We start from the raw sequence: 16,156 nt of genomic DNA, 5'->3' as shown, positions 1-16,156 counted from the left end.
AGATCTTCTGCGAGCAGGAGAAGTTCCTAAACCTTTTCCAACACATTTTAAAGATTTGTGGGACAATAAGCATGTAAAGATGCCTTGTTCAGAACAAAACTTGTACCCTGTGGAAAATGAGGTGAAAACAAAACTGATGGTCTTTTAGCCTCTGGTAGTTTAGTACATACTTATGTTTCTGTGATGCAAAAAAACTTAGAGTAGTTTTTGTTTTTTGTTTTTCTTCAAAGAATGGTGAGCGAACAGCAGGGAGCAGGTGGGAGCTCATTCAGACTGCACTTCTTAACAAATTCACGCGACCCCAAAACCTGAAGGTATGTTCTTTTTGCTGTTCTTGCCTCTTACATGTAGTTCCTAGAGATGGGCCCTATGTCTCCTCCCTCAAAGACATTTTTTGATCTTTAACGTACTCAAGTAACAGCATTATTTATATGTAACGTGCTTGCTTCCTGAGGAACTCTACTTAGGGACATTCTTGGTTTCCATTCCATCACTAAGAAATCAGTAGAAATATTAAGAGTTATAAATGACTTGCCTGGAGCCATACAGAATAATTTGGAGAACCAGGAATTAGACCTCTGTTTCTTGATTCCCCATCCAATTTCCTTCTGTCCAAGCTTCTCTTTTATTTGTGTTTTAGAATTATCATGTTTCCAAAATGTCTTCAAAAGTAAATGAGGAAAGAATTATGATTTCAGCAATACTTGCCCAAAGGGAAGCTCAGTTTCCTAATGATTAAAGTATACATTAAACATTCTGTTTTTTATTGCTTGTAATATAGCTTCTAGTAGTTTAATAATTTATTAATCTAATAATTTATTAATCTAATATTTTGGCAATAATTTATTTGCTGATTTTTAAAAATATTTTATTTAAGATTGTAAGGGCTCTATTTCATTAGCTTGCTTTTCTAATAGCCAAAATGTGGGTGAGTACAAGTTTATTTTTGGCACTATGTAAACTTTGAAGTTTTTATAACTATAAACAGTAAGATATTTCTATACTTCTGTGTAAATGGGTTTCATTTTCTTTGAGAGACTTAATTTGTTGTGTATAGTTTCTCAGGTTTTATACTGTTTTTCCATTTATTCTTGCAAGTTATTCTTAAATTTTCTTCACCTTTCTGTAGCTCCTGTTTTTTTAAATTAACACGAAAAAACATTGATATATTGTGCCCTAATGTATTTTAAAAATTTTATTTCTTAAGGACAGTGTGTTTCAATCTTGTACTCCTTTTAAATGGAAGAAATTCTCCAGGTCTGCCACAGTTTACTTACTTTTAGTATAATGTTAATTACATACGTACAAACAAAAATCAAAATCTAAATTCTTTATAAATATAATGTAGAGCTATGTCAATTTGATTTTTTTCCATGTGAAGTGTTATGAAACATCATTTGAATTGTGTTCATTATCACAGTAAAGACAATTTGTAGTCAGTATTTCCTTTTTGCAGAGAAGTTTTTTTTGTTTTTTGTTTTTTAACAGCATACTGCAACTTTCTTAAATTTTTCTACTTCACTGGCTATTTGGGCTCAACTGAGGCCTTAGTTACCTATAACGAACATTTTCAAGGTGTCACAGTACATAACATGATGTCTAATTGGGTGGCACAAGATTAGTCAACTTGTCAACACAGAGCAATCATTAAAATCACAGATGTTAATGGTTTGATCACCCATATAAAGATATTGCTGCTGTTGTGCAAGTTATTATCCAAGAAAAGTTTGCCAGACCAGGTCTAATTAATAACAGGTACCAGTGGATGCCATTTTGCAAGTTAAGTCAAAACTCTGAGTTATATTTAGAATAAGAAAGGTAGAAAGCCTATGAAAAATTACTTTTTCTTTTGGGTCCCTATTCCTACACTCCCACACATTGCCTCCTCAGTGTGTCCCATTATCCAGTCATCTAACATCCTGACATGACCCCAAGGATATTCTCCAAATAAGAGTGGTATTTAGGATTTTGCTCAGTGCAGAGGAAGAGGGTAGATGGTGGGTGAATGGACAAAGTGACAAAAGGTGGGCAGAAAGGAAACATTCTAAAACTTTCTCATTTAATAAAATGTACTTTGTGACACCTCTCAGGATGTAAAGAGAGCTTGGTGAAAAGAAGTTCATTCTGATGACTAAAGACTTGTGTGACTGAGTAAGGCAGTTTCTTGAACTATCCCCAACCCCTAATAGATCTCCCTAAAACTCTGTGGGACAACCAGGGAGGAAGCATATGCATCCCTTTCCAAATGGGGGCCATGTGACTCCTCCCAGAAGGTAATTTTACAACACCAGCTCCTGAAGCAAGCGTCCTCCTCGTCAGCCACTTTGCAATGGGCATTTACAGCCGCATACTTTGGAACCTGTCAGGTCTCTGAGTGTTGATGTCTGAAGAGCATTTCAGTCCACTTCCACTTCAGTAAGGGTCATTGGAGTCTCGTGGCCACAGTCAGGGATCTACCCTTTGATAACAGCAATTGGTCTCAGTTTAACGGCCTTCTTGCTGATTCCAGCATCATAGCAGGTGTTCACCACATTCGTCACATTCTTATGGGACTCAAGAGCCTCTTCCATAATAACTTTGGGTGAGGCAACATGAATTGCAATTCCCGTATCTGCCAATTTGTCTGAGACATCCTGGAAATCTAACTTATATCGAGATTTTGCTGGGGACAGTGCATGGCCCACTCCATGACAGGCTGTTCCAAAGGTGTCAGTCGTGCTCTGTTCAGTGCCAGTAAGAACAGGCTACCGTGGTGCCACCAGTGAGCACTGGTTGTCCAGTGAGTTGGCAATCAACAGCAATGAGGCGATGATGAGGAGGGAAAGCTTGTGTTGATCCCTTCCTTTCCGTCCACATGCTGTTCCACTTTGGCGATATTGTGAGAGACATCATAGATCATGTGTAGGTTCAGGTCATCAGGGGTTGTGTTGAAGACCTTGCCAAAAGCCTAACAGGTCAAGAAGGTCATGGAGGAGCTGTTGACCCAGGCATAGTTAGTTCCCTGCTGCTTTCGATCCCTTCAGGTAGTCCTGACCCTCTGGAGAAGCGATTCAAACACAAGCCAATGGATGGTTATTGACTATAATATTGTCTCTCTTCCTGGCCTTTTCCATAGCAACCAGGGCATCTGTGGCTGCTTTGTGCCCTAGGTCTCTGCTTCCACTGTGGATCATCACACACAGCTGTCCTTTATGGTCAATACCCATCTTCTTAGCAGCATACTCATTGAAAATCTCATCTACAGCCTGGGTTTCTGCATAGTGGTTTCCTGCTCCCAGGAAGTGAAGAAGGCCTCTTTTTTAAAGCCCTCGCGGAGACCTTATTGGGGTCAGTTTGAAGCATTTTTCCATAATTCTCACAGTGCTCCTTGTCTTCAGCCCAGGCATGGCCTTCTCATAGCAACCAGTCCACACCCATCTCTCCAAGGCCTCTTCCAAGTCTTTGGCATTCATTAGGATAACACCTTTTGACCCCACCCCAACAGAAATGTGGTCAAACATAGCTTGGGCAAGTTGCTCCTTCACAGGCTGGACATCACTTTCATCTAAATTGGTTCTTAGCTAATGAACACCCCAGTTATTGTCAAATCTTATGCCACCTGGGAACACCACTGCTTCAAGGTCATTCATATTAAAGGCTACCATATTCCCAACAGCAAACTCATAACGTGGGACAGGCATTCCTTAATTTCTCAGACATTAATTTTTCTAGAGCATCATTCACATAGAAAACTCCTTTAACCCTCATGTTGTGTTCTCCAGCAGTTTTGTGGGTTTTTTAAAAAATCTTTTTTTAAATTGATTTTTGGAGAGAGGAAGGGAGAGAGAGAAACATTGATGTGAGATCGAAACATCGATCACCTGCCTCCCACATGCCTCCTACTGGAGATCGAGCCCATAACCCAGGCATGTACCCTGACTGGGAATTGAACTGGCTACTTTTTGGTGCACAGGACATTGCCCAGCCAGCTGAGCCACACCAGACAGTGCTCTCCAGCATTTGTTATTGATCTTTTCTAAGAACTGCAGCCCATCATTGTAGTTGTGACTCATGGCAGCAACCACATTAGCAACTCCTGGCTCCGTTGTGAAGAGCTTCAACATTGTCCTGTTGCCTGAAGTGCCACCTTCTGCACAGAAGTGTTTTAACCACTGATTTGAACCCCAAAGTAGTATGCCGAGAAACTTTAGAACGGGTGGGGAACCTTTTTTCTGCCAAGGACCATTTGTATATTTATAACATTATTTGTGGGCCATACAAAATTATCAATTTTAGAATTAGCTATGAAAAAAGCTTCTAGATTTATTGAATTTTGAGTCTCGCCTGTGGTTGCCATGGCTGGGCCAGACCAAATGATATACTGCCCATGGGCTGGACATTCCCCACCCCTGCTTTAGAAAACATGGTATAAAGAAAAATTTTTCATTTTGTATTTACTACTTTTCGTGCTAATCACAGATGCAAACTTGGGATCTGTATGCAGAACATCAGCTTGCAAATAAATATGATAGTGACCACTTTGGTCCAGATTCTTTAGAGTTTGACATCCTGTACTGCAGTGTATCTTAGGATGGCTCAATCTTTTGATCGTTGTAATCTGTTTAAAGTACCAGCCTCCATTCCTACAGTGTGTTGTGTTTTGGTCTTTGTATTCTAAAACCACAATTTAATAATGTAAACTCACAAACACTGAAACAGGCCACCCAAGAGTACTATCCAAACTCCTTCTGGGGAACACTTTCTTAAGCCTTTATGGCCTTAAAAACAGGATATTGAAGAATTTTCCTATTTTTTTAAAGCTTAAACACGGAATAATCATAGTATTCTAAAATTACATTTTCCACTCACCTTTTTAGCAATTCCTTAGTGTGCCATGAGTACTTTAGGAAGGATAACTGCTTGAATCTGAATTTCTCTTTCTTGTTTATTTTACAGTAGATTCAACAGAACATAGTAATCCATCGAGATTTTCTTCCATGACTTTTCCTTTGCTGGAAGAACAATATGAAAGGGCGGGGCAAAAGTAGGGTTACAGTTGTGAGTGTGCAAAACTTTAGAACAGAGGTGTTTGTTCTTGTATTATTATTTATTAATTACTATATTTTCCATATGAACAACTGTAAACCTACCTTGGTTGCACCTTTTGCCCATACTCTTTTTGCTGTTTTTGTGCATTTGGTGTTGATTTAAGAGACATTCGAGATGTTAAAATTTTTAAAAAGGAGCAATGTCCTCAAAAATTGACTTACACAGTAATATTTCTGTAAGTAATGTGTCTAATAATTTGCAAGGAGTGGACTTTTTTATGCTTTATCTGACTGTGCTAGTATGAATTATGAACTAAAAACTCACTTAGGAGTTGATAGCTATGAATACAGGATAGCATCCAGCTTTTCTAATGATAAGAGACCTCATGGTAGACTACTTTTGAGACCTGAAGACTGAAGTAAAAGTATTAGTTAGGAGTTAATGCTAATTATAAAACCCCATCAAGAGTGTAAATGCTACTTAAAGTGTTTTTTCTTACCAACTTTGAGGAATAATTTTTATATAAGAAAGTGCATCCTTTTATAGTATGTAGTTTGATGAGGTTTGACACTTGCATATATCTGTTAAGCCCCCACTACAGTCGATACAGTCAATCCCTGTCACTGCCAAAGATTCCTGTTACCCCTTTGTGGTTGATTCTCCTCTCTGCACTGGTACCAGGCAACTATTGATCTGGTTTGTGTGTTTTTTTGCTACAGATTAGTTTACATTTTTACATGAATAGAATCACATAGTATATACAATGAAGATTTTTGAGATTCATCGATGTTGTTGAGTGTATCAGTTGTTTGTCCCAGTATATGCATTTTTTGTCCATTCACCTGTTGATAGAAACTGCTCTTTAATACTTTGTGTGAGGTTCTGAAATCAGTTACAAGTGATTTGACAAAAATCCTTAAAATCTTTTTATTTCCTGATGGAAAATCTTGTACATGGTGTCCTGAAAAAAATGTATGTGCACTGTAACAGCTGATAGCTCAATTTTGAAAATGAAATGTAGTTTAGTAAACACTGCCTTTATAATTATTCAAAGTGTGTGTATACATTTTGTGGGACACCCTATATTACGACTGAGAAAAAGAAAACCTTTTTTTGGCCATGTTATTTTATGGTTGATGCTTTTCCACCTCCCTTTTTGAAGGAACTTGAATATCCCCCGATTCCAAGTAAATAATGTACATTTTGTTGGCTCATTTTTTAACCTAGATAGATGCTTGGTGATCTTTTATATGGCATGAAGTATTTTTCAGGAAGCTCTTTGGCAGAGTGTTACTTTTTAAAAACTTTAATGATGAAGAAGTTTGGAAGATTTATAGTAATAATCTGACAGTGTTTTTCAGATGTACCTATTAGGGTTTGCCTGTGATGAGGGCTGTGAGAGGATTCAAAACTAAAAGAAGAGATAGAGAGAGGAAGTTTACTTTACTTTCCAAGAGAGGAAAGGGCAAAGTATTGTTACTCAGTACAGGGAACAAAGGGTGGCCTGCTCTTTTAAGTAGTGGCTGTTACCTAGCCACAAGGAAGGGAGGAGATTCTGTTGAAGTTGAACAGATATCGGGGTTTTCTTGAAAAGTTAAAATTTGTTTGCTTTCCAGAAGACAGTCAGGCAGATGTCCTAAGGAGGTATTTTATTAGTATTTTCCCAAGCCTGTAAAACATGCTTAGAAGAAAAGTTATTTTCTATTCAAAAGAGGCTCGTTTGAAGGGGATGGGGGAAGGAAACTTTCCACTAATTAGAGACTCCTTGGTGTGAATTATTCCTGAGTTGTGAAAACAGCAGGGAAGAGGCGGGGATGCAAAAATGTTGCCTTGAGAGTAGCTTATCTTGCCTCACACTTTCAACAGAGGGGCTGTTTCAATCAGAGGAGCCAACAATCTTGGGGTTTAATTACCAGGTGCTTCTCATAAATTGTGGAAGGCCACAGCAAAGAAAGAGAGAGGCCTTTTTCCTGTCCTTACATCTATGCCTTCAGTAAAAAAAATTGGGGTGTGTATTTATATTAGTAGGTTTTTTATAAATTCTGCATATTTATTACTTTATTAATATATGCACATTATAAAATATAATCAAAGTAGAAATTTTAAAGGATGAGGTAAAATATAATTGTAAAAAATAGTTCTCTCTGCATAACTAGTGGGTTATCTTATCCATACCCCACTCTGGTATTAAACAAAATTCAGCTGAGTAAACTTTAAAGATCTTAATGGCTTTATTCAACAATTCATGAATTTGGGCAGCATCCTATCTAGCAGATAGAAAGGAGCTCTGAGGAACTGTACAAAATAAAGACTTTGAGGAGGAAGAAGGGAGTGGGAACAAGGAAGTTATACTAGCAAAAAGTGGATTGCTTGTTACAAGGTCACTTTCCTTCAGGGAATGGCAAGGGTTTATCAGGCAGATTACCTCACTGTTGCCAACCAGGTGATTCCTGATTGACTAGTTTAAGGATCTGTTTCTGGGAGAGCCAAAACTGTAATTAAGTTTTCAGTTTGGTGATGTGGGGCTCAGCATAAGTGACTCCATTTGGGGCCTATTGTCTTTTTTGGGTGGTGACATTGTCTTGTTTTTAATAAAACTTGGTAACTAGATTACTGCCTATTTAGACAGTTAACTGTTATACCAGTAGATGGCGGACTATTTTAACTTTTCATTGTACATAAATATGTAGTTTGTGTGAACTGCAGGGGGGGGGGATATAACTATTAATATGTAGCTTATAAAAATAGCTGATAATAAAGGGGAAATGCCATTTTATGCTTTAGGGCAATGTCAATTATTTTTTATTACTCCCCTCTCCACCAGGGATCCTTTTCAGGCATTTGTTTCCTAATTTACTGTCCCCATGAAATTTTAATGCTATAAATATGCTGTATATCTGTGTACGTAGTGTGACCCTTTCAATGGCCAGAAATCATAATATTTAATGTTTTTAAATCCCCAATATCTGATTTTTGTCTACTTGGATTGTATTACCTCACTTAGAGTGTATGCTTTAGACTAATTGTGATGTTTTTCCTGTTACTTGACCTATCTAATCTTATATTTCTTAAGTAAATAATAAATTAGTGTGCATTCTCTTTGTTCATAGCTACTGATGTGGAGTAGTTGATGGTAGTAGGAGGAAGTTTGCTCAGCATTAAGAAATTTACTGGAAGTAGTTCATAAAGGAGACAGGCTATTCATAGATAATTCACTTTACTATATCACAAGGTCTTTGTTTATGCTTTTTCCATAGGATGCTATTCTGAAATACAATGTGGCATATTCTAAGAAATGGGACTTTACAGCTTTGGTTGATTTCTGGGATAAGGTAAGAGTATGCTTATTTCTTTAACTATGAAAGTAATATGACAACTATAAAAAAGGTTAAGAAAAATATCAGTAATTCTGTTACACTAACACAATTATCATCGTTTATTTGTATGAAAAACATTTCCTGTTATTATATATGCACGTTTAGGAACTAATTTGTTTTATTCTCTTTTTCTGTTATATTGTTGTACCATTATCAGCATTATCCATGGCTGCATATTTCATGTCTAGTTTTTGAGAATTTAATAATTCCCATATTCTCAGACATCTAGGTACACACACACACACACACACACACACACACACACACACACACACACAGAGTCATGTGCCGCTTAACAAATGGCATGTGTTCTAAGAGATGCATCTTTTGGTGATTTTGTCATCATATGACCATCACAGATGTTTTGCACTTATACTAACCTGGATAGCATAGCCTACTACACACCCAGGCTCTATTGTGTAGCCTATTGCTCTTAGGCTACAAGCCTGTGCAACATATTATTGTACAAAACAAGACAGCATGAGATTAAATCAAGTAGAAGAGAAAATGTTACAATCAAGAGATGTAAACACAAAGTTATGAGGGGCTGCTGGCGGCATTTACAGACCCTTTTTTTAATCCTCACCTGAGGATACTTTTCCCATTGCTTTTTCAGAGGGAGTGGAAGGGAGAGAGAGAGTAACATCGATGTGAGAGAGACACATCAATTGGTTGCCTCCTGCACGTGCCCTGACTGGGGCTGGGGATCGAGCCTGCAACCGAGGTACGTGCCCTTGACTGGAATTGAACCCTGGACCCTTCAGTCCTCTGTCAATGCTCTAACCACTGAGCCAGACCGGCTAGGGCTACAGCACATTTTTTAGTGAGTACAAAGAGTATACACTAACGATAAGAAGTACAGTATGATAAATACATAAACCAGTAATATAGTCATTTATCACGAAGTATTGTGTTTGGTACAGAATTGTATGCACTATACTTTCATATGAATGGCAGTGCAGTAGGTTTGTTTATACCTATGTTACCATAAACACAGGAGCAATGTGTTGCTCTATATCACGATGTCACTAGGTGATAGGAATTTTTTGGCTCCATTATAATTCTTATGGGACCACCATCATATATGTAGTCTGTCGTTGACTGAAACTGTGTATGTTTTTCCAAATTTGATATTGTTTCTTTAGGTGATATCCAGAAATTATATGACTAGGTCAAAGGGCACAAAATTTGGTGCCATGGATTTATGCTATAAAATCATTTTCTGCAGGAGACTAGCAATTTAGCATGCCATCAGCAATGGGTAAAAATACTACTTTCATAGGTTGTACTTTTGGAGGAAAGGGCATCATCCATTTTGAAAAAATGGCAGTGTACCTTTTTTTTAACACTTTAAGTTGAAATAATGATAGATTCACAAGAAATTATGAAGAAATGTACAGGGAGGTTCTATACATGCTTTATGTTGATCGCTTAAGTAAGTATAATACAGTATCAGAATCGGGAAATTCACATAAAAGCTTATTTAGATTATACCAGTTACTTATGTTAAGTGCAGCTTCATGTAACCACACCATAGTCAAGATAGATAACTGTTGCATCACCACAGTGCTCACTGCTACTGCCCATTATAGCCACACCAACCCTCTTCTAACTTCTGGCAACCATTGATCTGTTCTCCATCTATAATTTTGTTATTTCAAAAAGGTTACAGTGTGTAACTTTTTAAAACTGCCTTTTCTCATTCTCTTAAATACACAAATAGTTTGTTCCTTTTTATTGCTGAGTAGTATTCCATGATGTAGATGTATCATAATTTGTTTAGTCATAGTCATATTTGAGAACATTGGGTTGTTTCCAGTTTTTGGCTGTTACAACAGATCTATATCATATACTGTCATGTGCAGGTTTTTGCATGAACGTAAGTTTTTATTTCTCTGAGATAAATAACAAAGAGTGTGATTTTAAAATTGTTTGATAAGTGTATTTTCAGTTTGCAAGGTTAGTAAGCCTCCCAAAGAAAGATACTTCATATACAATCTTTTAAAAAAATTTTTTAATAACTTTTGTTTTACATTATTTTTAGTCATTCATATTATGTATGTTTCATTTACTAGTGATATAAATTGTAAGTAATTTTTGAAATGGAAACATTTTAAATTGGAGTATTTTCAATATTACATACTTTGATTTACCTAATAGAGAATAATTATTGAACTTTGGACATGTCCTATTTTTTTTAAATTGGGGCTATTCCCTCTCCAGCCTCTTTTTCAGATAACTCTATGAGATCGAATAAGACTATTATTATCTCTATCATAAATAAGTATTTGTGAATTAGAGATGGACTTTCTTGGCCAGAGTGATGTAGATTGTCCCTGGCAGAGCAGTGTAACCCAGTCAATGTTCTTTCTACTGTTGCCTGCAATTGCAGTATGTTGTCCCTCTGCACACACCCTTGATGCCTTATTTTCTCTGCAATAACAGGCTGATATGCCCCCTTCCTCCACTTTTCTCTATTGAAATTCTATCTCCCATACTCACATTTTCCTGTCTGTTCCCTCCAAAATGAGATGTCACTTTTCTTGGAATTCCCTTGACAAATGTTTAAATATACCATGTGGCACTCTGCTCTTTGCCTGTTTTATTCTTTTTAAAAATATGTTTTTATTGATTTTTAGAGAGAGGAAGGGAGAGGGATAGAGATATAGAAACACTGATGAAGATCGTCGATCTGCTGCCTCCTGCATACTCCCTACTGGGGATCGAGTCTGCAACCCAGGCATGTGTCCTGACCAGGAATCAAACCAGTGACCTCTTGGTTCGTGGGTTCATGCTTAGCTACTGAGCCACACCAGCCAGGCTTGTTTTATTCTTGATGAAATGTTGACATCTTCTAGTACATTAAGTTTCATGGACAGAGACTATCTTTCTCAGCTTTGTGTTTCCTGTAGCACCTGTGCAATGCTTTACATATACTGACTACTTTATAAGTAGTTATGGACTGGATTTCACAGATCAGGTAGTCATATTGGTGTTCAGGGTTATGAAGGTCAGGAGAATGTTATCTAGAAGTAACGGTGCAAGTTAACAATTTTTTATGCTTCAGATTCCTGCCCCACCCCCCACCCCCCAGTCCCGCTCCCTGATCATGCTGCAAAACACACCTAAGTATAACAGCCTTCTTCTCTGAGCATTTTTAGGTAGTGACATTCTAGTGTTCTAGTCAGCTCATTTCCTCTGACATTATTGTACCTGATTTGTTTGTCCTCTGGACTGCTAGTGGTAATCCAAAAGAAAATGGTTGGTTAATTACATGGTCAGGAATCAGACATTAAGATTCTTGTGAATCCTTATAGTTACTTCCTGTTAAATAGGAAGAGCCTGAACATGTGCAAATGCCATTGACAGTAGTATATATAACACCACCACCCACTTTTTTCTGGAAGTGTTTTGACTGTCACAAACTATTTGTTGAGGCAGTATGAGGCACAGCTGTGGTTCTCAGATTTATTGTGTTTCTGAATGCTGTGGAGGGCATGTTAAAACGGATTGCTGATCACCATCTTCTTGAGTTTCTGATTACACAGGTCTGAGGTAGGACCTGAAACTTTGCATTTCTTTTTTTTTTAAAATTTGTTGCGGTGACATTGGTTAATAAAATTGTATATTGTATATTGTATATTGCATTGTGTGTTCACCACCAAAAGTCAAATCTCCTTTCAGCACTATATATTTCACTCCCATTAGCTTCCCCCCACACCCCTTTCCCTTGGGTGTGGGGGGAACTACACTGTTCTCTGTGTCTTTGAGTTTGTTTGTTTGTCTTGTTCATTTGTTGCTTTCAGTTTTATATCCCACATATGAGTGAAATCATGGCTCTTGACACTGTCCGTCTGATTTATTTCACATAGCATGATATTCTCAAAATCTGTCCATGTTGTTGCAAATAGCAGTATTTCATCTTCTCTTATGGCTGAGTAGTATTCCAATGTATATGTGCCACATCTTCTTTATCCTGTTCTCTATCAAAGGACACTTCAGTTGTTTCCATGTCTTGGCCACTGTGAATAATGCTGCAATGACCATAGGGGTACATATATCTTTGCAAATAAATGTTTTCAAATATTTGGGGGTATATACCAGAAGAGGGATTGCTGGATCATATGGTAGCTCTATTCTTAGTTTTCTGAGGAATCACCCTAATGTGTTCCATAGTGGCTGCCCCAGTCTACCTTCCCACCAGCGGTGAAGGAGGGCTCCCTTTTCTCCACAGCCTCTCCAACACTTGTTTTAACCTGTCTTCTTGATAATAGTCATTCTAATGGGTGTGAGGTGGTATCTCATTGTAGTTTTGATTTTCATTTCCCTAATAGCGAGTGAAGTTGAGCATCTTTTCATATATATGCTGGCCTTTTATATGTCTTTTTGGGAGAGGTGTCTCTTTAGGTCCTCTGCCCATGCTTTTTAAAAAAAATTTTTTTTAATATGTTTTTATTAATTTCAGAGAGGAAGGGAGAGGGAGAGAGAGATAAACATCAATAATGAGAGAGAATCTTCGACTGGCTGCCACCTGCACGCCCCCTACTGTGGATCGAGCCTGAAACCTTGGCTTGTGCCCTGAACAGGAATCGAATGGTGATCTCCTGGATCATGACAGACGCTCAACCACTGAGCAACACCAGCTGGGCCCATTTTTAAATTGGATTGTTCGTTTGCTTGGTGTTGAGTTGTATGAGTTCTTAATATATTTTGGATATTAACCCTTTGTTGAAACTGTTGTTTGCAAACATCATTTCTCATTTAGTTGGTTGCTTTTTTGTTTTGTTGTCGATTTCTTTTCCTGTGCAAAAGTTTTTTCGTTTCGTATAGTCCCATTCACTTATTTTTGCCTTTACTTCCCTTTCCTTTGGTGTCAAATTCATAAAATGTTCTCTACAGCCAAGGTCCATAAGTATAGTACCTGTGTTTTCATCTATGTAACTTATTGTTTCACATTTTATATTTAGGTCTTTGATCCATTTAGAATTAATCCTTGTACAAGGGGACAAACCGTAGTCTAGTTTCATTATTTTGTATGTGGCTTTTCAATTTTCCCAGTAGCATTTATTGAAGAGGGTTTCTTTTCTTCATTGTGTGTTTTTGGCTCCTTCGTTGAAAATTATCTACCTATATATATGTGGCTTTATGTCAGGGCTCTAAATTCTGTTCCATTGACCTATGTGTATGTTTTTCTGCCAGTATCATGATGTTTTGATTATTGTAGCTCTGTATTATAATTTGAAGTCGGGTAGTGCTGTTGCTATTTGGGGTCTTTTGTAGTTCCATACAAATCTGATGATACTTTGATCTATTGCTTTTAAAAAATGCCATTGGGATTTTGAATGGGATTGCATTAAATCTGTATATTGTTTGGGTAATATGGCCATTTTTAACTAGGTTGATTCTTCCAATCCATGAACACAGAGTATCTTTCCACTTTGTGTCTTTTTAAATCTCTTTTCATAATGCTTTGCAGTTTCCAGTTTATAGGTTCTTCACATCCTTTGTTAAGTTTATTCCTAGGTATCTTATTCTTTTTGTTGCAATTGAATTTGTTGCAAAAGAATTTTGCAGTTTCATTGTTAGTATATACAAATGCAGTGGATTTTTGCACATTGATTTTGTATCCTGCAACTTTACTGTATTTGTTTATTGTTTCTAATAGTTTTTTCAGTGGAAACTTTAGGGTTTTCTTTGTAAAGAATCATATCTGCAAAAAGTGACAATTTTATTTGTTCATTTCTAATTTGGATGCCTTTCATTTCTTACACTTGTCTGATGGCTGTGGCCAGGACTTCCAGAACTATGCTGAATAAGTGGTGAGAGTGGGCATCCTTGTCTTGTTCCTGATCTTAGAGGAAAAAGCCTTCAGTTTCAATACTGAGTGTGATATTATCCAAGGTTTTGTCACATATGACCTTTATGTTGAAGTGCTTTCCGTCTATACCCATTATGTTGAGTGTTTTAATCATAAATGGATGTTGTATTTTTGCAAATGCTTTTTCTGCATCTATTGATATGACCATATGATTTTTATCCTTTATGTTGTTAATGTGGTGCATCCCATCAGTCGATTTGTGTATGTTGAACCATCCTTGTGCCCCTGGGATGAACCCCACTTGATCATGATGTATTATCTTTTTAATATATTTGATTTGCTAGTTTTTTTGAAAAAGATTTTTGCATCTTAATCATGAGATATTGGTCTGTAGTGTTCTTTTTTATTTTTTTATTTTGGAGTGTTCTTTTTTACATTATCTTTTCCAGGTTTTGGTATCAAGGTAATTTGCCCTCATAAAACATGTTAGGAAATATTGCTTCTTCTCAGTTTTTTGGAACAGTTTGAGAAGGGCAGATATTAAGTGTTCTTTGAATGTTCGGTAGAATTCCCTGTTAAAGCCACATGGTCCTGGACTTTTCCTTTTGGGGAGGTTTTTGATGGCTTTTGAAATTTCCTCACTGATGGTAGGTGTATTTAGATTTTCTAGTTCTTTGTAATTTAGTTCTTCAGTAATGTATGTATTTCTAAGAACGTGTCCCTTTCTTCTGGGTTATTGAATTTGGTGACATACAATCTTTCACATTATTCTTTTATGATCCTTTGCATTTCTGAGTCCTTAGCAACTTCTCTTTCATTTCTGATTCTGATCTTTTCTCCTTTTTTCTTAGTGAGTTTAGCCAGACTTTTGTCAACTTTATTAATGTTTTTGAAGAACCAGCTCTTTGTTGCATTAATTTTTTTGTTTAATTCTGTTTTATTTAATTCTGCTCTAATTTTTATTACTTCCTTTCTTCTGCTTACTTCAGACTGCTTTTTTTTTTTCTAGTTCTTTAAGATGTAATGTTAGGTTGTTTACTTGGTATTTTTCTTGTTTCTTGAGATAGACTTGTAATGGTATATACTTCCCTCTTATTATTGCTTTTGCTGTATCCCAGAAGTTTTTATACGTCCTGTTGTCATTCTCAATTGTCTCTGTGTATCTTTTGATCTCTCCTTTTATTTCCTCTTTGACCCAGTCGCTCTTTAGTTGCATGTTTAATCTCCACATATTTGTGGGTTTTCCTGCTTTCTTTTTGCAGTTGATTTCCAGTTTCAAAGCATTGTGGTCAGAGAACATTCTTGGTATGACTTCAACCTTCTTAAATTTGTTGAGGCTAGTTTTGTGTTCCAATATATGGTCTCTCTTTGAGAATGTTCCATGTGCACTAGAGAAGACTGTGTAATCTGATGTTCTGGGATGAAAGGCTCTGTAATGTCAATTATGTCTGTTTGGTCTAATGTGTAATTTAAGACCAATAATTTTTTATTGACTTTCTGTTTGGATGATCTATCTACAGCTCTCAGTAGGTCCCCAACTCTGATTGTGTTTTTGTCAGTTTCTCTATTTAGTTCTGTTAGTAGTTGCTTTATATATTTCGGTGCTTCCCTGATTGGGTGCATATATATTGAGAAGTGTTATCTCTTCTTGAGGTAGTGTCCCCTTTATCATTATTAAATGTCCATCTGTGTCTCTTCTTACTTTTTTTATCTTGAAATCTGTTTTGTCAGGTGTAAGTATGGCCACACCTGCTTTTCTCTGGGTGCCATTTGCACGGAGAATCATTTTCCACTCTTTCACTTTGAGTCTAACCTTGTCTTTGTAGCTGAGATGTGTCTCCTGAACACAAAATATGGTTGGGTTTTGTTTTTTGATCCAGTCTGCTACTCTGTGCCTTTTTATTGGTGAATTCAGTCCACTTACATTTAGGGT

General features: G+C 36.9%; 1 protein-coding gene and 1 pseudogene across 2 annotated transcripts in view; one reads left to right on the top strand and one right to left on the bottom strand.

The window, feature by feature from the left end:
* PARG (poly(ADP-ribose) glycohydrolase) overlaps positions 1 to 16,156 on the top strand; it is a 142,612-nt gene that overhangs the window by 14,383 nt on the left and 112,073 nt on the right. For both annotated transcript variants that reach the window (XM_087824258.1, XM_087824257.1), the window contains exons 5-7: positions 3 to 121; positions 231 to 314; positions 8,286 to 8,360. In XM_087824258.1, coding sequence (XP_087680384.1) covers positions 3 to 121; positions 231 to 314; positions 8,286 to 8,360 — 278 coding nt within the window. The remainder of the gene's footprint in view (positions 1 to 2; positions 122 to 230; positions 315 to 8,285; positions 8,361 to 16,156) is intronic.
* On the bottom strand, positions 2,454 to 4,052 carry LOC107527964 (RNA-splicing ligase RTCB pseudogene; annotated as a pseudogene).

This window comes from Miniopterus natalensis, chromosome 14, assembly GCF_054644295.1.
Source record: "Miniopterus natalensis isolate mMinNat1 chromosome 14, mMinNat1.hap1, whole genome shotgun sequence".
NCBI classification, from domain to species: domain Eukaryota; kingdom Metazoa; phylum Chordata; class Mammalia; order Chiroptera; family Miniopteridae; genus Miniopterus; species Miniopterus natalensis.
This window is presented reverse-complemented; position numbering and strand designations above follow the sequence as displayed.